The 23,537-nt window shown below is 48.3% G+C and overlaps 1 protein-coding gene across 1 annotated transcript; it reads right to left on the bottom strand.

The window, feature by feature from the left end:
* Nucleotides 1–17,180: 17,180 nt before the first annotated feature.
* On the bottom strand, nt 17,181–20,299 carry LOC127785892 (uncharacterized). The gene is made up of 5 exons (XM_052313243.1): nt 20,170–20,299; nt 19,037–19,075; nt 18,468–18,835; nt 18,193–18,385; nt 17,181–18,076 (listed from the first exon to the last, which is right to left on the bottom strand). Exons 1-5 carry the CDS (start codon nt 20,297–20,299, stop codon nt 17,181–17,183), a joined length of 1,626 nt encoding a protein of 541 aa, XP_052169203.1.
* Nucleotides 20,300–23,537: the final 3,238 nt, after the last annotated feature.

The following is a 23,537-nucleotide window of genomic DNA, read 5'->3' as shown; positions in this document are numbered from 1 at the left end:
ATAATCAAATGTGCTTGTCGATCACAATTACTCCTTCTTCATGATCGCTGCGAAGATATGGGGCTTCCTCCATATGTTTGTCTTCGTCTTCGTCTTCTTGACTTTCTTCACCTTCTTCTACATATGTCGCGAATGGCGGTAGCTCGTCGATTTGCTCAAAGCCTTCCTCGTCAACGATATTCTCAACCCCGACAATGCTCCGCTTTCCATGGAGAACCACGTGGCGATCAGTCATCGAAGAAGGGTCTTTGACATAGAATACTTGTGTTACGGAGTTTGCAAGCACAAATGGTTCATATTGATAACCCATATTGTTTAGGTTCACGATTAACATTCCATATTTGTCAATCTTTAAACCACTTGGAATTTTGACCCATTGGCACTGGAAAACTGGTACCTTAGTGGTCCATAGTCAAGCTCCCAGATTGCTTCTATATAGCCATAGTACGTTTGTTCTACACCATTACTGTCGAAGACATCTATGCGGACACCACTGTTTTGGTACGAGCTCTTGGCATCTTGGGTTCTCGTGTAAAATGTATACCCATTAATGTCATACCCTTGGAATGAATGAATTGTGCTTGCAGGCCCCCGAGATAAAACGTACAACTGGTCACTATTAGGATTCATAGCCATGATATGCTTATGTAACCAATCACCAAAATGCAATCTATGTTGCTTAGCGATCCATGCCTCTGATTTGCCCGAGTTCTCGCGACAGAGTGTGTTGTAATACACATCGACAAATGGAGCCACCAAGACCGATTGCTGGAGCACTACGAAATGTGCTTGCCGTAATGTTTCAAGGGTAGGAGCGAAAATTGCTTTATGCCCTAGTGTCCCCTTCCCTAGTAGCCTTCCCTCGTGTCAGGACACTGGCACTCCAATGGGAGGCAAATCCATGTAGTCGATACAAAACTCAACCACCTCCTCTGTTGCATAACTCTCTGTGATACTACCTTCTGGTCGAGCTCTGTTACGCACATACTTCTTTATGATCCCCATGAACCTCTCGAAATCCCACACGTTATGTAGAAACACTGGGCCCAGAATCTTTATCTCTTTCACGATGTGTGATACATGGTGAGCCATAATATCAAAAAATGATGGTGGAAAATTGTCGGGTCCCAAAACTAATGATTCGGTAACCGACTTATTAAAACTGTATCAAGCCCTAGATCAGTAGATTGATACAGGTTCAATAATTTGGATCTTCATTACATACATTTAATTAGGGCTCCAGAGGCGATGTTATTATAAAATAATAGGGCATTTACAAGTTTGTGGCTAACTATTACAGTAGAAGCTATATGATGAGCCAACTCTAATGTTTTGCTATAGACTTAAACTATCTATCTAATATATGCTTGAGAACTAAGTTAGAATGAGACTAACTTATATGATTGAACTCCCGGCTTTGACAAGAACTCCAAAATGACTCAAAAAAAGGGGGTTGAAGCAAGCGTGAGTACAACGTACTCAGCAAGCTATTATGTTAATCAATAATGAATGCATGAAATGGTAATATTTGGGTAGAGCTAAGTTTACTTGCAGAAGGCTGAGAATATAGAGGAAGAAAGCCTGTAATGTTTTAGATGCAACAATATTTAATAAAGTTTGCAATTAAGTTAATAACCAAATACCATATGAGTCTCGATACTCAATTCGTGAGCACGGCTATTCGAATAGATTCACGAATATTCATACTGCAGTAGATGTACGCTTTACCCACAGCCCACGACTTGTCGATAATCATTAGCTTTAGTCTTGGCCTAGTATTAGATTACTAACAATTGTGACACCTGTTCCATGAACTCTAGTCCCCATACGCTCTGAACGTAACGTTATCAGCAGCGTGAGGAGTTCTGGCGTTCCCAGGGTATTTAGAGAGAACTGATTGTATGACACCATGTCATCGCAATCAGGGTTTACAAAATAGTTCATGTACATGATTTCTCTCAATACATATTTACCTGCGCCTCGGTAAATATCACAATATTGCCCTGCTCGGCATAAGTTTGCCTCCTGCGCGAGGACTTAAATAAGAACCACTATACATAGGTACCACCTTGTTAATAACATAATACTAGATCTATACCCACACTTAGAGCTGTGGTCGTACCCGTTCGTTCTTCATAAGTATTTGGGCAGTCTTATGTTGGTTGGAACAGTACTAGCCACCCGGAAATCAACCATTTTCTACCGTACTGTTCCAATCTAAGTTCATTAGATTTTATGCAATCTAACTAGGCATGGCTAAGCAAAAGCTAGCATATATCTGGTTTGCTATATGTTCATGTTATGCATTCAAAATCATGAATGGCTAATGCATAGAATAGAGATATAGAATATAGGATAATTATGCTCAAGGGGAGGAATAATAACTTGCCTTGCTCCAGCGCAAATAAATCCAAGATAGGCAACCTGATTATCCGATCCTCGAAATACCACAGGTTGCCATCCAAATATAACAGACTCTACTGAAGAAGAGGAAGAACCAAATTCAATAAAAGCCATAAAATAACAAAAGAAGGGTGAATGGCTAGGAGAGCTAGGGTTTAGGATATATTCTATCTCCTTTATAGGGCATTGTGATTGTTGGGCTAGTATTTCATGTATGGGGTCTAAAGGGTTGAAGGTTAAGGTGGAGAGGGGATCAAGCAACTAAGGTTGCTCATAATTTATGTGAAGGCTTTGACTGGTGAGGGGATAGGATGTATATTGGATAATTAAACTGGTTCAGCTGGTATATGGCTAGTGGTAGGTTTAGGTAGTATAATACCTAAGGTTTGGTTATATGGAAGTTGAATGTGGAGTAGGGTAACATATCGGCTAACTCTATATTTTATGTGCGGGTTCTAGGTGGATGGAGAATATATGATGGGGGTGAGGAAGATTATGGAAAGTGGTGTATAGGTAATATTATAACTGGTGTGGAGTCTGGATAGCAGCCTGGCTAAGGTTTTATTTGTTTAAGCTGATATCGAGGTAGGATAAATATTGGCTAGGGTTTGGGTGTTTTGCTAGTCGTTGGAGTTCGACAGCATGACGACTAGACTTGACATCTTTTCTAGCCGATGTCAACAGACAATATAATGGCTAGATGGATAGAAGGTTTATGCAGGTTTAGTGGAGGTGTTACTCCGACAACCGTGAGTGGCGACGGAAAAGCTAAGGTTACACACAGTTCAAGAGCAAACTATGTGGTGTGCTATGGAGGTAGAGGGAATAGTGAAGCTCCGACCGTTGTACGCATTGAGGTGTAGGGTGCCAGGAGCAGCACTTCGACCTTAGGTTTGGGTTTTGCCGGGCTTTACAACCAATGGTTCGACGTCGGGGCTAGTAGACCGTGCGAACGTCCCCATGGAAGGCGTAAAGTTCCAAACGGTGGTTGTTTAGTGTTGGCGGTATGCCATGAGGCCCTTCGGCTGGATCTGCCCATTCGTCAGGACGGGTTCGGCATGCAAGCGACCTCATGGGATGCTCCGGCCTGACGGGCCCATTCGCCATAGGCCGGGCCCAATCTGTTGGCCCATTAGGAGCCCGTGCATGCAAATGACACTGTGTACCCATGTAAATGTCCCTTTTATAAGGGCAACCATGTAAATTCCACTGTAAAAACCTAAACCCTAATAGGGGAGCCTGTAATAGTGTTATAAATAGACCCCTAGGGCCATGTAAAGGGGGCCTCGGAAAAAATTCTCAGAGTTATAATTTACTACTTTCCCACACAGTTGAGTAACCACGTCTTTCGATGTATGCAGTTGTCGTTTCGACAACAGCTGGCGCCGACCGTCGGGATCTCCGAGTGAAACCACTGAGAGCGAATGCCACCGAAGAGGGTTGTGAAGGAGAAGGTTGCAAAGCAAAAGGAGAGCACAGCAGGAGAGGAGATGGCCGCTGAAGAGAGAGTAGAGCCTTCGGCACCCATCGCTGAAGCTGGGGGAGCACCATTGGCTTCAGCACCCGCGGCATAACCTCCACCTTCGGCTCCTGCTGTTCCGTTGGGGCAAGTACCAAACACAGTCGACGCGGCGAAGGCAGCTTTGGCGGCAAGAGTGCTCTAAACCAGGGCGGAGATCCTTTCGACAAGCCATCTGCTGGTGCCCCAAGCCGCTTCGTCACAGCCGGCAACAACTTCAACTGCGCTCGCCACTGCGCAAGTCAACCCCAACCCCGAAGCACAAGCCGAAGACGATATGGAGACCATGCGCCAGAACATGACTCGACTCCAAGACATGCTTCGCCAGATGCAAGAGCAGCAACAGGCGTACGAAGCAGCGCGGCAGGCCAAGGTCGCTTCGCCCCCAATCCTCCAGTATTCGGTAGGCTACATTCCACCTCAAGTCTACCCGCAGGTTTCGATTCAGGCCCTTCCACTACAAGCCACACAAGCGCCAGTGTACTTCGCCGGGCAGACTTCGGCCGCGACAGCACACCCGGCCCCTCATGTACAACCGTAGGGTAGGCCGGTTGCTACCCAAGTACACCCCCCACCACCTGGCCGAATGTCACAAGCAATGGCGGAAGGTGCTTCGGCTTTGCAGGCGCAGTTTCAAGCTTTCCTTCAGCAACTCAGCCAACCCCACAACGTTCCAAATACAGCCCTTTCGGCACAACCGGAGGGGAATACAAGTCAAGGTGCACCCAGTTGGCTGCCGTCGAACCAGCCAGGTCCAGGGGCTTCGCCTTGGAGTCAAGGACCGCAGCTCGACTTCAGCAACGCTACTCAAGCACCAATCATTCAACCACAGGCACCGACACCAGGCTTTGGAGCAAATCAGGCGCTGAACCAGATAGCCATGGCTTGGTCTCAGCCCCCGTTCGACCCATCCATGGCGGCATTCCAAGCAACAACATTCGGAGCTGGGCGGCCGAGCACTGTGGCCCAACCTCACGCGCAAGCCATGACTTCGCCCTTCGCCATGCCATATCCGCAGTAGGGAGCTGCAATCAAAGCGGGGGGCGAAAAGGGGCTACCGCTGAGTGGGGGGATAAAGAACAGTCCAATACCACCCCTGTTTAAGTTCCCACCTGTTCCGCGATACTCGGGCGAAACAGACCCAAAAGAGTTTTTGTCCATCTACGAGTCCGCGATCGAAGCCGCTCACGGTGACGAAAACACCAAGGCAAAGGTAATCCATCTCGCTCTAGATGGCATCGCCCGTTCTTGGTACTTCAATTTACCGGCCAATAGCATTTACTCATGGGAGCAATTGCGCGATGTCTTTGTTCTTAACTTTCGAGGCACCTACGAGGAGCCGAAAACGCAGCAACATCTGCTCGGCATTCGTCAGAGGCCTGGCGAATCAATACGGGAGTACATGCGTTGTTTCTCGCAAGCCCGATGCCAAGTCCAAGATATAACCGAAGCGTCTATCATCAATGCCGCTTCGGCCGGGCTGCTCGAAGGCGAACTCACAAGGAAAATTGCAAACAAAGATCCACAGACACTTGAGCACCTGCTTCGCATCATTGATGGGTACACAAGAGGCGAAGAAGATTCCAAGCGACGGCAGGCAATCCAAGCTGAATACGACAAAGCCTCCATCGCCGCTGCCCAGGCCCAAGTACAAGCGCAGATCGCCGAACCCGCCCCTCTCACCATTCGCCAACCTCAGCCGGCGAACCAGGGACAACCGCCAAAGCTAGGCCAAGCTCCCTCGACTTGGAGAAAATTTAGAAATGATCGTGCGGGCAAGGCGGTGATGGCTGTCGAAGAGGTCCAAGCCCTCCGCAAGGAGTTCGACACTCAGCAAGCCGGTAGCCATCAACAGCTTGTTCGCAAGAAGGTCAAGAAGGACCTTTATTGCGCATACCACGGCCGATCCTCACACACCACCGAGCAATGCCGAAACATCCGGCAGCGTGGCAACACTCAAGACCAAAGGCCGCAACAAGGGGCTGCTGTCGAAGCACCTCGTGAAGCTGCTCAAGAACAAGCACCCCTGGTCGAACAGCGCCAAGACATCCAGCGCAGAGTAATCCAAGTAATTACAAGGGCTGATCCACCAGTCCAACAGTCGAAGCGGCAGAAGAAGATGCAGCTGCGAACGGTGTACAACATAACTGCGATAGGTGAAGGAGGTCCGAGGTACTTGAACCAGCAAATATCTTTCGGGCCAGAGGACGCCGAAGGGGTGCTATTCCCACATCAAGACCCTTTGGTGATTTCGGCCGAGGTAGCTGGCTTCGAAGTCCGGTGAATCCTGGTGGACGGGGGAAGTTCGGCCGATGTCATCTTTGCCGAGGCATATGCCAAGATGGGGTTGTCAACACTAGCCCTCACCCAGGCGCCAGCCATGCTTCAAGGTTTCAGTGGCGAAGCAGTTCAAGTCTTGGGCCAAGTACAACTGGTGGTAGCCTTCGGCACAGGTGAAAACAGGCGTGAAGAGCAAATATTGTTCGATGTCGTTGACATCCCATACAACTACAATGCCATCTTTGGCCGTGCAACCTTGAACAAGTTTGAAGCCATCTCCCATCACAACTATCTCAAGCTCAAGATACCGGGCCCAACAGGTGTGATCGTCGCCAAGGTGCTTCAACCCTCGACCACATCGAAGGGCGACATGGCCGCAATTAGCAGGGCAGTACACAATGTAGAGGCCGAACCACATGACCATGCTAAACGCATGCCGAAGCCTGCACCTCATGGCAAGGTGATTAAGATGCAAGTCGACAATGCTGATCCTGCAAAGCTCGTCTTGCTGGGGGGTGATCTAGGCGAAGAGGAAGCTGAAAACATCCTGGAGGTGCTCAAGAAGAACATTGAAATCTTCGCCTGGAGCCCCGACGAAGTGGGAGGTGTTTCGACAGACCTCATCACGCACCATCTGGCGGTCAAGCCGGATGCCAAGCTAAGGAAACAGAAGCTGTGAAAGATGTCCGCTGATCGCTAAGAGGCAGCAAAGGCCGAAGTGCAGAAGCTACTCAAAGCGGGGGTGATCCAAGAGATCGACCACCCCGAGTGGTTGGCGAACCCTGTTTTGGTGAGAAAGTCGAACGGCAAGTGGCACATGTGCGTCGATTTCACAGACCTCAATAAAGTGTGCCCGAAAGACGACTTTCCACTGCCGCGGATCGACTAGCTTGTTGATTCGACAGCCGGCTACGAGCTCATGAGCTTTTTGGATGCATATTCCGGCTATCACCAGATCCACATGAATCCGGCCGACATCCCCAAGATAGCTTTCATCACACCGTTCGGCACTTTCTGCCACCTCAGGATGCCTTTCGGCCTAAGGAATGCTGGAGCAACATTCGCCAGGCTGGTGTACAAGGTCCTTTACAAGCAATTAGGGCGAAATGTGGAGGCCTATGTCAATGACATTGTCGTAAAAAGCCACAAGGCTTTCGACCATGCGTCCGGCTTACAAAAGACCTTCGACAACTTTCGTGCGGCTGGTATGAAACTGAATTCTGAGAAGTGTGTTTTCAGTGATCGCGTGGGCAAGTTGTTGGGTTTTCTTGTTTCTGAAAGGGGCATCGAGGCGAACCCTAAGAAAATCGACGCCATTCGGCAAATGAAGTCCCCGTCGAGCATACACAAAGTACAAAAGCTCGCTGGCCGAATTGCGGCGCTCAGTCGATTTCTCTCAAAAGCAGCCGAAAGAGGTTTGACCTTCTTCAAACGCCTCCGGGGTGCAGGAAAGTTTAGCTGGACACCCAAATGCCAAGTAGCATTCGACGAGCTAAAGCAGTATCTGCAAAGCCCACCCGCCTTGGTCAGCCCAACACCAGGAAGCGAACTGCTGCTCTATTAAGCAGTTTCGCCGGTGGCGGTCAATGCGGCTCTTGTCCAAGAGACAGAGTCAGGTCAGAAACCAGTATACTTCGTCTCTGAAGCTTTGCAAGGGGCGAAGACAAGATACATCGAAATGGAAAAGCTCGCTTACGCCCTAGTGATGGCTTCGCGCAAGCTTAAGCACGACTTTCAGGCTCACAAAGTCACTGTGCCATCGCAGTATCCTTTGGGCGAAGTGCTGCGGGGAAAGGAAATCACGGGCCGACTCAGCAAGTGGGCGGCGGAGTTATCACCCTTCGACCTGCGTTTTGTCGCCCGCACTGCCATCAAGTCCCAAGTCCTAGCTGACTTCGTTGCTGAATGGACACCGACGTCCGCCCCCGACCCCGAGCCTGTCGAACAGCCTTGGGTAATGCACTCCGACAGCTCGTGGTCGCACAAGGGGGCGGATGCCGCGGTAGTACTCACTTCGCCAGGGGGCGTGCCGATTCGGTATGCCGCAAGACTGCAGTTCGATACGACCAACAACACGGCCGAATACGAAGCTGTACTATTGGGCCTAAGAAAGGTGAAAGCACTGGGGGTTCGGTGTTTGCTCATCCGAACAGACTCCAAACTGGTGGCTAGTCATGTTGACAAATCCTTTGAGGCGAAAGAAGAAGGAATGAAGAGATATCTGGAGGCCGTTCGGTCTATGGAAAAGTGCTTTGCTGGCGTAATGGTCGAACACTTACCTAGAGGCCAGAATGAGGAAGCAGATACCCTGGCGAAATCTGCAGCCTATGGAGGCCCGCATTCGCCAGGCATCTTTTTTGAAGTCTTGTACGCACCAAGTGTGACCACAGAAAGACTGGATGTCATGGCAATTGACCAGGCAGAACTGGGTGAAGACCTAGAGGACTGGCGAACACCATTCGTCAAGTACCTCAAGAATGGCTGGCTCCTGAAAGACGAAGCAGAAGCGAAGCGCTTACAGCTCAGAGCTGTAAAATACAAGCTAGTCTCCAGCCAGCTGTATTGTTCCGGGGTGCTCCAACCCTTACTTCGCTTTATTTCTTTCGCCGAAGGAAAGGAAATGGCGAAAGAGATACACTAGGGGCTGTGCGGTGCACATCAGGCCGCAAGGACGGTTGCTTCCAAAGTGTTTCTCTAGGGGGTGTATTGGCCAACTGTGCTAAAAGTTTGTGTCGAGCAAGCCAAGAGGTGTGAAAGCTGTCAGCGGCACGGCCGAAGCCAAACTGCACCTCAGTACGAACTGCAGCCTATCGCACCAATCTGGCCTTTCGCCAGATGGGGGCTAGACATCATTGGCCCATTCCCTGTGGCGCGAAATAGGTACAAGTTCGCAATTGTAGCCATCGAATACTTCTCCCGCTGGATCGAGGCCGAACCACTCGGTGCGATCACTTCGGCAGCCATACAGAAGTTCGTGTGGAAAAACATTGTTTGTCGTTTCGGAGTGCCAAAGGAGTTCATCACTAACAACGGCAAGCAATTTGACTCTGACAAGTTTAGACAAATGTGCGAAGGGCTAAACCTAGAAATCAGGTTCGCTTCGGTCGCGCACCCACAGTCAAATGGGGCAGTTGAACGAACAAATGGCAAATTTCTGGAGGCGCTCAAGAAAAGGCTTGAGGGGGCAGCGAAGGGCAAATGGCTAGACGAAATGTTATCTGTTCTTTGGGCCCTTCGAACGACCCCCACAAGGCCAACCAAGTTCAGCCCGTTCATACTCCTCTACGGCGATGAAGCAATGACCCCAACTGAGCTAGGGGCTAATTCGCCAAGGGTGATGTTCTCGGGAGGCGAAGACGGGCGCGAGGTGTCACTCGAACTCCTTGAAGGGGTAAGAGTCGAAGCATTGGAACACATGCACAAATACACCACAAGCACTTCGGCAACTTATAACAAAAATATTCGACCGACAGAGCTGTTGCCTGGCCATCTCGTCCTAAGAAAGAAGGCGAACCCAGTGGTGGTCGGGAAGCTTGAATCGAAGTGGGAAGGACCATACCTCATCAAGCACAAGTACAGAACAGGCTCCTTTCGCCTAGCGACACTGAAAGGCGAAGAGTTCGACCATTCCTGGAACACTGCTTCCCTTAGGCGTTTCTATGTCTAGAACGGGTGGCACCCAAATCGCCAACTTGTAAAAATGTACATATTGATATGTAAGCCCTTCGGCACAAAAATGAAAAAAAAAAGAGGAAAATGAAAAAAGAAAAAAAAACTGGATGTAGGGTTATTATCCATATTGGAGGCCCGAACGAGTATAAAATCTTTGTGTTTTTTGCCTCTTTACCTGTGTAAATGATAATTCGTGGAAGAACCCCAAGGCAAACGCCTGATCAGCGAAAACGCCAGGGAGGCGAAACGAATCGGCTGAAGCATTGCTCGCCGAACGTTGAAACCACGACAGCTTATTTTGGAAATAACTAACCGAACACTGTTGTACTCGATCAATGTGAACATAGGCGCTTCTTTCAGTGCGGAATACCACATATCAAAAATGGGAGTCGAAAGTTGAAAAGTCAGCATACCTATTTCGCTATTATACGCAAAGAGGCCGACATGTTTCGACCTAACAAAAGCACGAAAGGTGACAGTGCGAAAACATCGAAAAGGAAATAAAACACATCTTTATTTATTTCGGAAAAATAATCAAAGGTTACAGCCATACAACATGCTACAAGCATAGAAAGCAAAGGCTTCACAGCCCAACTCACAAATAAATTACATCTTCGCCCCCGAAGTAATCCCCACTCCCTAAGAAACGACTTGGCGAACACGGTTCACCATCACTAGTAATGTCGTACACTACCCTAAGGGGATAGGGGGTGAAACACAAATTACGCCATAACGGCGGCAAGCGATCGCCTCTTGGCGAATCGACCTCTTAAAGTTTCGCCAAAAGTTTGTACTGTTCTCGAGGCACGAAACACGATGGCGATCATAATCTTCTAGGGTCCGACCCGGATGTGCGCGCATCCACTTGGCAACCTTTATGACTCGGTAGCTGTTGTCGTTTATTAACATCTCGCGGTAAACAGGCCGAAGAGGATGCTTAACCTTCGGCAAACCTTTCACCGCCACGAATTTCTCGTTCTCTTTTCGCCAACCAGTAGTGGGGGGCCGAATGCATGATTTCCGGCCATAAACCTGCTAATAAAGCACCAAAGAACAAGTACAAAAGGAAAAATCCGGGCGAAATCAATACCACTGTCCAACACGATAATAAGGCTGGCGAAACGACGATTTCTTTTTCCATTAACAAGAAGTCATAACAATTACAAGGCGAAAGCGGCTGAGAGCCGAACATTCAAAGAGCCTATATACAGCAGGGCTACTAACGCAAAAAAAAATTAAATAAATCATACGAGGGCGAAGGGCCTCACACCTCAGGGTGGTCTTGGCCTCTATTGTCTTCGCTCACTAGCTCCGCCGACCCAGGGTCCCCTTCGGCATGGACGGCAGCAGCTTCCTTCTTCGCGATCCTCTCAAGATTCTCGCGAAGGCGGGTCTTCGCGCAATCCCGGCCGCCGTCCTCCTAGAAACCCTTTCGGAACACCGTTAAGGCCACCCCGGAGCATTGCGAGTTCGAAGGCCATTCTTCCGTCACATAGCGGGGAAAATCCCTGATATGCTCGCAACCGTGCGTATGTAGTAGGCTAAGGACGAAGCCCGCCGAAACACGAGCACAGCAATCCCCGTAAGCGCCGGCCACTTCGACAACTGAGCCGGCCGCCTCTTGCGTCCACTTGGAAAAGTCGAAAGCCGTCCCATCATCTCCTAGGGTGTCCTCCGCGCAAGCACCAAGGTCATTCAGGGCCAGCCTGAGCGTGGAACAGGCCTGCTTGGCAGATTCCATCGCCAGCCCTAAAGTCGAAGCAGCGGCTTCGGACGAAACGAGGCGGGTCTCAAGAGACTTGATCCTCTCTTCGGCCGCAGCAAGCTGGCGATCATGCTCGGTGCCCCGCCTGTTCGACGCTTCCAGATCGGCACGAAGGGACCTGTTCTCCGTATTCGCCCTCCTCAAGGTGTCAGCCACGACGCACCTTTCGTCCTTCTTGTGGCGAAGGTCGTCCTTGGCCTTCCGCAACCGAAGCCGGTAACCATCCAGCCTTTCCAGGGCAGACTTCTTCGCACTCAGATGCGCGGCAAGGCCCTGGAAAGGGGAGTTTGGAATAATTACGCCATGATATAAGCGAAAAGAGAAAATTTCGCGCAAAGAAAAAAAAGCATACCCGAACAAACAAGCTCTCCACGGCGGCACAGCTCTCGCCGAACTCGTTCATCTCGGTGAAGAGACCAAGGCCTTCCGTGGGCGCGATAACTTGGCACACCCCATCCACAAAAGGGGTGATCTCTGGCCGAGTGGCAAAATCGGCGGGAACGAAGTGCGGGGCAGTAAGTGTCACGTCTGACACAGTCGCTTCGACCGTCGGAGCTTTTCCTTCTCACCGGCGAGCTGGCAAAGGAACCACCTCAACCCGTTCGTCTTGAGGGTTGTTCGCCCCGATCGCTAGAGCCGAAGCACTCCCACCAGTCGCCGCTTCGGCGTCGCTAGAAGGCGGAGGAGATGCACGCCCCCCACGAGGACCGCGCTGGAGAACCGGCGAAGTCGGTGTCCCGTCGGACCGCTCACTGTCCGAAAAGGCACGACCAATCTAGACGACCTTCCCGTTCTTCTTCCCTCTAGCGACTGATACCGGCTTCGCCGCAGTGCTAGAGATCGCCAGAAGAGTGTTCGCCACAGCAACGTCTTGCGGGTGAACGGGTGAAACGCGGGAGCCCGCCCCAGATTTCGCCGGGGGCGGACTAGGGGTATAGCCACGGGGGCCATCGTCCTCAGACTCGGCCTCCCCGTCGTCTTCCTCCTCCTCTTCACCACTTTCGGCTGTGTCCTTCGTGGAGCGACGAGATCGCACTTGCCCGCCCTTCGCGACCGCCCGTTTACGCTTTCTCGATGTTCCGACGTCGTCAATAGCTTTGGTGGGGATCGATCGACCGGGTAGTTCGCCAAAGTGAACTCGGTTTGCCTGGCCGTCAAGCTGACGCGAAAGCAGGCGGGCAAACTCGGCCGAAGTAAGGCCCCCAACCATCTTCGACGCCTCGGTTTCAGCGTCTCCAAGTGTGCAAACTAAAAAAAAAAGCGGAATGAGTCGAAAGATGTCCACATACATACAAAGGATGCCGATAAACACAAGGAACTTACGGTGGACTCCCGGAGGAAAAGCGAGGCGGGGAAGTCCGAGCACCTTTTCGTCCTCACTAACCGACACTCCCATTCGCGAGCAAGGGGAGAAATCCGAAGCAAGCAAAACTCCTCGCAAAGGTCACGGGTACTTAGCCACCGTGCGACCTTGCGAAGGAGGATAAGCCGAGACTCAAGAACATCGTCGACCTCCACGTTCGGCTTAGCAGTGATCGAAACGGCAGCGCGTTCGAACCTAGGCCAGTTCGCCCTGCTATCTTCGGCGGAATATGGGTTATTTATGTAAAGCCACTTTTGCATCCAATTTCGCTCCCATTTCGCCATCGAGGAAGGCACCGGCCAGGTGTCCGAGCGCTCAGGGCGGAGTATGAAATTCACGCACCCAAACACCGTCCTCTTTGGACCGACCGATGTGCTCACGTCCTTCGTCGTCGCGCATGCCATAAACAGAACGGCGAAAAGCTCAACAGTGGGATCGAACCCACACGCTCGGCACATCCATGCAAAAACAGCTAAGTTCGGGAACGCTGATGGGCTGAGCTGGTAAAGCTTGACCTCGTACATTTCCAACACGGATGGCAGAAAGTCATTGCAAGGGAGGCGAAGTCTGGCAGCAAAGAAGGCGGCGAAGACAATAGTCTGGTTGTCACCGGGCAAAGGGACGACAGCTTCGCCCCCGCAGGTCACCTGGCCCTCCGCGAGAACGCCAGAAAGGACAAGCTCGCCCAAGGTGGCCTCCTTGACAAGTGATTTGCCAAGGAAGCACGACCACCCTTCGCCAAGGCTGCCAGGGTCTTCGCCAGTCGATCCAGCCTTTGTAGGCTTGCGAGGAGCCATCGAGTCCGTGGCGAAAGGAAGGGAGTGGTCGAAAGGTGCAAGAGCGCACAAAAGCGAAGGTGTCGAACCCTAAGGGTGCGAGCGCGTAGCAGCGGTGAAAGTAAATGGTGAGGGGAGAAAAGCGGTAACCCGGGGCGAGGTTATATAACCCCGTCCCACGACGTTTCGACTTCCGCCCAATCAGGACGCGACACGTGTCCAGGGGCAAACGAAATGGTAAATTCCCATCGGCCTAGGCCGCACAGTACAGACCGAAATCCAAGAGGGACATACAGGCCCACAAAGGGCCCCTTACTGTCGCACTTCGGGCCAAAAATCAAAGCAGTGCAGTTTCGCCCTTTCTGAAAGGGCGAATGCCAAAGTTTACTAACAAAACCATGAAAACACCAAGTGTCCACCTTCTTCCTGAAGGACTCAGAGAAGAGGTTTCGGTAGGAACGTCAGCCGAAAGGGGGTGCCTCATACCATACCACATAGTTTGCACGGTCTCGGCCGAAGCTCCTTACTCACCCTTGCCCGTGAGGGGCTTGTTGACGGTATGCCATGAAGCCCTTCGGCTGGACCTGCCGAAACCCAAGGACCAGCGAGGATCCAAGCCAAAGACATTAGAGCCAATGGGGCAAAGCCCTATGGCGAAGGCTATGGGCGAAGATGCTGCAGGCTGACAAGCCGCGTCGGGTCCATGCGAAGCAAAAGCATCTTGGGCGAACGGCATACGGCGAAGGGTGCATGGCGAAGGCGCAAGGCCTTCGTCAAGACGGGTTCGGCATGCAAGAGACCTCATGGGTTGCTCCGGCCTGACGGGCCCATTCGGCATAGGCCGGGCCCAATCTGTTGGCCCATTAGGAGCCCGTGCATGCAAATGACACTGTGTACTCATGTAAATGTCCCTTTTATAAGGGCAACCATGTAAATTCCTCTATAAAAACCTAAACCCTAATAGGGGAGCCTGTAATAGGGTTATAAATAGACCCCTAGGGCCATGTAAAAGGGGCCCCGGAAAAAATTCTCAGAGTTATAATTTACTACTTTCCAACACATTTGAGTAACCACGTCTTTCGACGTATGCAGTTGTCCTTTCGACAACATTTAGTGACTAAGGGGTATTTCGAGAATAAAAGGAAATATTTGAAAGGTAAATATAAGTTTAAATTGGAAATTCAAATATAAGATTAAATTAAATATTTATTCAAATGGTATTTGAATAAATTAAGGAAATTCAAATAAAATCTTAAAATAGCAAATTTGGTATCAAAATGTAAATTTTGAATTTAGATGAATTTAGGTCCAAGTTTCACTGGAATCGGATTTATGGTTTAGGAGATATGGGCTTCTAAAAATTGGATTTTGAATTAAATGGAGAAATTATAAAAAGTTACTACGCGGGGGCCCACCTGTCAGGAATCTCTTTCTTTTTCTTTTTCTCTTCTTTTCTCTTTCTCTTTCCTTCTTTCCGTCTTCTTCCTCCAGCCGATAGAAGGGAGAGGAGGAGGCGGTTGAGGCGGCGGCGCTCCAGTGTACGGGGGACAGCGACGCCGGCAGCGAGAGGTGTTCCCGGATGTGGCGCACCTAGATACGGCGGTGGTAGGTCGAGGGAGTGAGGGATATGGCCGGAACGGCGAGTGCAAGGCCGTGAACCGGGAGGAGCGAGAGAGAGAGCTCCGGTGAGGTTTAATTTAGAGGTGGAGAAAGAGGGAAAAGGGGAAAAATGGATTCACCTCACCGAGGCAAGTGCTATGGCCCAAGGATTTGGTTAGAGAATCTCTAGTGAGGGAGATCGGCCGACGACCGGTGACGGCTCGACATGGATAGAGAGAGAGGAAGAGCTTGAAGAGCTCGGCTTGGTGAGGGATGGCAAGTCTTACCCTCTATTTATAGGTGTCGAACGTCGGTTACAAAGGTCGGTTTGGAGAAAGATGGTGAGGGGAATACGGCAACGACGGCGTGGACAGAGGATCGACGGCGCCGGCTTTCTTCTCTCATTGGTCGGCAATGGCGGCGCGCACACGCGTCGGCTGCCAGGGAGTTGGGCGGCGGGGAAGGAGGAACACGGCACGACGTCGACTTTCCGTGGCCAGCAAGTCGATGGTGTAGACTGTGGGCGGCGGCGGCGCAAATCACGGCGATGGCGGCGGTGGCGTGTGCGCATGCCGCCCACGCCCACAGGAGGGAGGAGCCGGCTTGCCAGTGGCTTGCTGGGCCGGCTTGGGCCGTGGGAGTGAGAGGAAGAAAAGAGGGTTTCGGCCCAAACTCAGATAAATGCTTTTCTAATTTTGAAGGGGATTTAGATAATGGAATTGAATAGGATTTGAATGGTTTGGTTTGAATGGGATAGGGAATTTTGAAAGGAAATTATATTTGGATATAATTTCTAAAAGAGAAAGAGATATTTCTTAAATATTTGAGTGCAATAATGTGGTCTAAATATTAAAGCACTCAAATGGGAGGGAATTAATATAATTCTTCAAGATATTTTTGGGAATGTGGTAGGAAAATAGGTGGAGACAAAAGAAGAGATTTGAGCCCTAAAATATATGACATGGGTTTTCAAGGAATTGTTTGAGGCTAAAAGGAAATTTAGATGACAAGGATAAAATCTATTTTCTTAGCATAAGAGCAATTATTCACAATATTTGTAATAATATTATTTTTGTGCCGAGAAGGGGATCAAGCCATAGAAATTAAATTTGCGGCTAGTTCACAAGGAAGGGTTACGAATAGGTTTGGAATCAAAGGATAGGTTTAAGATCAAAGGATGAGTTAACAATTAATTCCAATGGAATCGGAATTTCGGTGATTTAGGTTTCAAGGGTAATATGGGAAGGTTTCTTGGACCATAATTCATAAAAGGGTTTTTAATTAAATTAAAATAAAGGAATTTTGTAAAAGAAGGTTTAAGGTGCAAAATCAAATCAAAGAAAATACCTTGTTTTAATAAGATAAATTTTAGAATAAAAACCACGAAAGATTTTAAATAGCAAAGAGAGATTCTACGCAAGTTAATATTTGGAGGTCTCTCTAATTATATTTTCCTAGGTTTAAAAGGTTAATAAGAATATAAGAATCAACATGATGCAAGATTAGAAAATTGTTAATTTTCAGGATGTTACAAAAATACATCTCGAGTTGGCAAAGGGTAAGAATTGCTCCTTCTTGGAGCTTGTCTAGCGTGCTAGGATAGATTACCTTCTGATACACAACATTGAAGAATGAGCACAACTTTATGATTGGGTCTCGAACCTTATCTAGTAGGATGCCTCTAATCGCAACAGGAAGCAATTGTGTCATCAGCACGTGGCAATCATGTGACTTCATGCCAACTATTTTCTTCTCTTTCATATTGACAAGTCTTTTAATGTTCGCAGAGTAACCAGAGCGGACTCAGACACTCTGCAGGCATTCCAACAGGCTTATTTTCTCTGCAGCACTAAGGGTGTAGCATGCAGGAGGTAGGTATTGGCGGCCATTGTGATGTTCTTGAGGATGGAGCTCGGGCCTGATGTTCATGTCTACGAGGTCTCTTCGTGTGTTCAACGTATCCTTTGTCTTGCCAGGTATGTTTAGCAGGATTCCCATCAAAGTCTCGCACACATTCTTCTCAACGTGCATCATGTCGATTGTATGGCGGACATCCAAATCTTTCCAATATGGTAGTCCCCAAAAGATAGATTTCTTCTTCCAAAAAGGTTTCTCACCACCCTTACTTGCTGCGCTTGTACTGCTAGGCCCCTTACCAAATATACATTCAATATCTTTCACCTCATTGAAAATGTCTCTGCCGTCACGTTGTGTTGGAGCTGTACCCTCCTCCACAGTGCCATCGAAATCTCTTGTATTGCTACGATAGTGGTGACCGGCTGGAAGAAACCTCCGATGCCGCATGTACACGGTCTTTTTGGAGTACCTTAGCCACCTACTCGTTGTTTCCAGCATACATTGCAGACATGCACAACCACCTTTCACTGTTTGCCCGGATGTGTTTCTAGCACATGGGTAATCTTGGATGGTAACGAACAGCATTGCCCTGAAGGTGAAGTACTCTCTTTTGTATGCATCCCACATTTGCGCACTCCGGTTCCATAGAAACTTAAGATCATCCACTAATGGCCTGAAGTAGACATCAATATCGTTGCCAGGTTGCCTGGGCCCTTGGATTAGAAGTGGCATCATTATATACTTGCGCTTCATGCACAACCATGAAGGAAGGTTGTAGATAACAAGTGCCACTGGCCACGTGCTGTGCTGACTGCTCATGTCACCGAACGGGTTCATCCCATCTGTGCTCCAAACCTTATATTCCTAGTCTCCTGCGCAAAATGCTTTTTGTATTTTCTATCTATCTTTCTCCATTGAGATCCGTCGGCAGGGTGTCTTATCATCCCATCCTTGTTACGCTCTTTGTGGTGCCAACGCATCATCTTTGCATGCTTCTTATTTGCAAACATGCGTTCAATCCGAGGGATTATTGCAACCTTAACGGGCACTTTCCTTTTCTTTAGGTCGGGGCCACCACTGTCATCATTAGCATCATCATCGTTATCTCCACCCTTATACCGCGGTGTTTTGCAAACTGGACACATCCAAATCTGCATAGTCATCTCGATATAAGACACAATCATTTCGACATGAATGATTTTTTTGCACTTCCAGTCCGAGCGGGCAGACAACCTTCTTCGCTCTGTATGTTGTTTCTGGCAATACATGACCCGCTGGAAGGAGGTCTCCGATCAACTGCAGAAGCTCTGTGAAGCTCTTGTCACTCCATCCGTTGGTTGATTTCAACTGCAGCAACGAGAAGACGACATGTAACTTGGAGTGCTCCTCTTTGCATCCTGGATAAAGCGGAGTTTTTGAGTCCTGCACCATGGACTTGAACATCTCATATTGCCTTTCATCACTGTAGATTGTCTCTCCATCACGCAACATCTGATCCAAACCATCTGATTCTTCACTGTCATATCCACCTTCGTCGACAGGCAACTCCGCATTCTCTCCGTCCATTCCATCACCATGATTATGCACATTGTCATTCTCATCTACACCATGATTGTCCTGACATGCATAATTACGCATAAAACCCCTTGTTAGGAGATGCTCGTGAACTTGATTTGTAGGAAACTATCTCTCATTTATGCAATCAGCGCATGGACAAAGCAAGTGTTCTGTCATGCTCAATGATCTAGAAATTGTTGCCCCGAGCATGAAGTTGGTTACTCTCCTGGCATATTCCAACGTACCGCGCTTTGCAACATTCATCTCTCCTTCATCCATTGGCCCTATGAAAATTCCAAAATTAACCGCTAACATTCATATATCAATTAAATCCATAGATCAATCAAGCATCATTAGAACTAAGCTTTTATATCTCAAATGCTTGATGATTTAATACCCTAGACATTACTCAAATTGAAAATTAACATTCTCTACATCTATTCAATTAATACTAATATGTAAGTTACTCAAGGATAAGGTTGAGTTCAGGAGTGAGGGTTCCTAACACGCAAAACGGACCAGAAAATATGCACCGTTTAGTACTTTGGAATGCATGTGCATGTGGAAAACGAGAGATACTTTTGAAATTTTTGGGCAAAACCTCCCCCTTCTTTTGGATGAGCAAGAAGAAGACCGCAAATCGTGAGCTAGTGTGGTGGGGAAGAAAACAATCTAAGTCATCATGCTTTCTCAAATCAACATCTCAAAACAAATAGATGCAAAAATATATAGCTAGCACTACCATCTACATTATAAATCTCTTAATATTTTTGAGGAAAAAAATACATCAAGAATCACACAAATAAAGAAAAATTACGTAGAGAATCAAGATAAACTAACCATTAAGCATGCAAAGACATAGATCTCTTGATGCTTTTGAAATTTTTGGGCAAAACCTCCCCCCCCCCCTCCCCCTCTTTTTGGATGAGCAGGAAGAAGACCTCAAATCGTGAGCTAGTGTGGGCGAGGGGGGGGTATATATAGGCTGCAGGCTAATAGGTGCCGGTTCTTGTTAAAAACCGGTACCTATATTAAAAAATTGACACCTATACTTTGCATCATAACTGGCACCTATAATCCTCCCTGACCAATATGATGCAAACCAGCACCTATAGGTGTTATTTGTGCCGGTTTTTGAAGCCTTATTGGTGTCGTTTTACTAAATAACCGGCACCTTTTATATAGGTGCCGGTTTTTTTCATGGCCGCCACCTATTAAATTTTTGGACCGTTGGCGGGAGGATTTTTAATGCCGGTTTTAGATAAAAACCGGCACCAATATCCCTCCCAACTAAAACCGACCTCAATTAACCATTATATGTGCCGGTTTTTCGGTCTAATGGTGGGAAGCGTCTTATAGGTGCCGGTTTTTAGCTAACCGGCACCTTTGTGGCCGACACTATGGGTGTTTTTGTAGTAGTGTGTGATGGTGGTGGTGGACCTCGACAGCGGAGGACCGTCACGGATGCTGGACGTGAGAGCCGCCGCTGCCGCCATCGTCGTCGTCATGCCTGCGTACTCCAGCCCGAGGCCTGCGTTTTTCTGTTGGTTGGCAGCACGCCACTGTGCACAGGATTCTGATTTCTAAGCTACCTCTGCCTAGCCTCTTGTACGAAAGTTAAAGAGAAGTGATGGTATCCAACTCCAATTGCTAGGAGTTAACAGGAAGAAGCAGAGTTTGATCTGATTCGGGATTGACGGCTGCTTCCCCGGTTCCTCAACGGTAAGTAGTCAGAAATTAACCCGATGTACGCCGTCCCGTGCAGCTGCTCAGCCTGCTTCCCCGGTTCTTCTTGTAGGGCTCCAGCCTGCAGCGGCGTCAGTTGCACATCCACACTATCATCGTGCATGGGAAACACTTTTAAACCCTCAAGAGAATTGTTTCCTCTCATTGTGTATATGAATAATTTTGAAAAAAAAATAATATTCATACAACACATATACCACTCCACAAAATCTCTAGTAAGACTCCATTTACACATTTAGATATAAAGAAAGACAAATTCAACAGATGAATACTAGCTAGCGATTCTATTTATACGTACTTTAATTCAATTTTTTTCTTAATGTGTAGAACAAATTTAAACTTAATAAAGTGTTAGATGTCACTGTACTCCACATTATCATTTGTTTTTAGAAAAAATATAACTGTTTGCATCAAGTTTGCTAGAAAAAGATACACAAGTGAATATCCCCTCAAGGAATTAAAATTTATTTCCGTACATTCGTGATGCTTGTAGAAACCACTTCCTAGAAAAGTTTTAACTTACTGTGCTTATACAAACAGGGCCGGCCCTGACGGGGCTGAGCAATGCAGCCGTACTGGCCCCCCAACTCGGGAAAAATATGTAGTGCAAACCACATATGTAGTGGAAACTACCGTTGGATCGAGAAATGGATGTCCAAGATTCGTCCACATCACCATGAGTTAAAATTTAACTCGCGGATTCACTCATGAGTTAAATTTTAACTCATGATGATGTGGACGAATCTGGGACGTCCATTTCTCGATCCAACGGTAGTTTTTAAGTTTCCACTACTTATGTGGTTTGCGCTATATATTTTTCCTATCAACTCGTAGGGGCTCCCACCTACCCCCCATGCCATAGTAGCAAATAGCGATGTCGATGCCACGTCATTCCTAATTGGCTGATTCCACAACGCGATCGGTGAGATTACTGCCATGACAAGTAGGCGAGAAGAGGCAAGTAGCGATTGCATCTGCAATCAATTGTCGACGCTTGCCCCCAACCAGTATCGTTCCCCGCCCAGCCGCTTTGTTCAAATGGCTGCCGGATCTGCAAGACACGTTGACTACTTGCCAATCTGCTCATCTACTTGCGAAATACCCCCCCCCCCCCAAAAAAAAAATTTTAAAGGTAAATTTTACTACAGGACATCACGAGTTCGTGACCGCACGAAGTCACTTTTGTGGAAACACACTATGAAAGTATGGTTATTTGTCGGGGGACAACGCACCCGTTAAATTAATATTTTTGTGCTGACTAGACGATACTGCCCTCACTTTTTTATATGGCTGGACCAAATTGGCCCTTCTTTCCCTTTCTCTTCCTATCTTCTTCCTTATCTCTTTCTCTCTCTCTCGATGGGCTGAGTGCGGCTCGATGAACACAGCAACGGCGTGGCTTGTGGTGGCCGTGCAACGCTATGCAGGCGGCCGGTGACGCGGCACAGGGTGGCACGCGGCGCGGTAGCGCACTCGTGCAGGAGCGGCGACCGGAGCAAAGGCGGAGCAGCGGCCACGCGAAAACGGAGCAGTGCCCGGCGCGATGGTGGCACGGCTGCATAGCACGCGGCTCCGTCTCCACCTATGACCTCTGAACCCCATGCCCTCATGTCTGGCTCTTCTTCGCCCTGCTCCCCAACCCCACGGCATCGCGGTGGACCCACACCTCCAATCGCGTCGGCGCTGACCACCACCTCCGTGCGGCGCTGCTCGCCTCTTTCCCGCTATCTCCGCCTTGATTCGTCTCCTTCCCTGCGGACCTCGTCGACACCGGCTTCGCCACTGATGGCCTCTCCTATAACCGTGCCATCAGCTGGCTCTTCCCCCATGGACCTCGCTGCCAGGTGCCCCTTTCGCCTCTGCCGACCTCGTCGGGGATGGAGGGCCTCATCGACTCCCGTCGGCATGTTTCCTGCGACACCTCGCTGGCATGCTCGGGCCCCCCACCCATCTGCTCCCCTGCCAGCCGAGGACGCGCGGGTTAGTGAGCAGATGCTACCCGCGCACCTTGCCGCCGCCTCCCACGGCTGGCTGCAGTCAAGCTTTGCCTCCTGCGAGCAGAGGAAGAAGGTGAAAACAATGGTAGAGGCTTACATGCGAGCCCATGTGCTTGATAAAGAGATAGAGGTAGAGAGATGGCAAATCTGACATGTGGGTCCAAGGACATTTTAGAACATTCACTCGATTTCTCTCTCCTTTTTAACCAGAAATTATTATTTTAATGGGCACGATGTCCACCAGCAAATATCAAATTTTGAGAGTATATTCCCCTAAAAGTCACTTCGCGCGGTGTTCTACAGCTAAAAGATATCCTGTAGCAAAATTTCCCCTATTTTAAAATGTATGACGCTATTGACTCTTTTTATAACATTTAACCATTCATCTTATTAAAATAATTGGTATAAATATCATTTATTTTGTTATGACTTGTTTTATTATCAAATAAAATACAATCTTAACTTGTACTTTTACATATTTATATTAAAATTTTAAATAAGACGAATAATTAAATACTGTGCGAAAAGTAGAGTGCGTCATACATTTTGAAAATAATGTAGTAGGAGGTAAGCAGCAGCAACAGTTCCCACATATAAATATTCGAATTAGAAAAAAAACAAACTTATTGTCCGTAAACTTTCCATTAGTCATTTGGGGACAGGGACAAACTTTCTATTCTATTAGTAAATGGAGTGTGGACGAGCCCTTTTCGGACACGTTTGTTGGATTAGTAGAGAATCAAACGAATCGAAGTACTAGACCAATCCGAGTATTAAGCTGCAAATAAAAAATCTCCCGGAATCCTTTCTTTCTCTTCTTCACGAATTTATAAGCAAGCAATTGGAGAGTAAGATATAACGATCTCTCCGTGTCTTAGCTGAATAGGCCAGCTTCTTTTTTCTATAAGAACACATGTGTTCAATTAGATTCTTGTAGTGTCAAATCTTCTACGCACAACGGCCATAAATTAAATAGGCGACGAGTACGTGTCCCACGGAAGGT

The sequence above is a fragment of the Oryza glaberrima genome, chromosome 10, assembly GCF_000147395.1.
Source record: "Oryza glaberrima chromosome 10, OglaRS2, whole genome shotgun sequence".
NCBI classification, from domain to species: domain Eukaryota; kingdom Viridiplantae; phylum Streptophyta; class Magnoliopsida; order Poales; family Poaceae; genus Oryza; species Oryza glaberrima.
The sequence above is the reverse complement of the archived record's forward strand: the minus strand, read 5'-3'. Positions and strand labels throughout refer to the sequence as shown.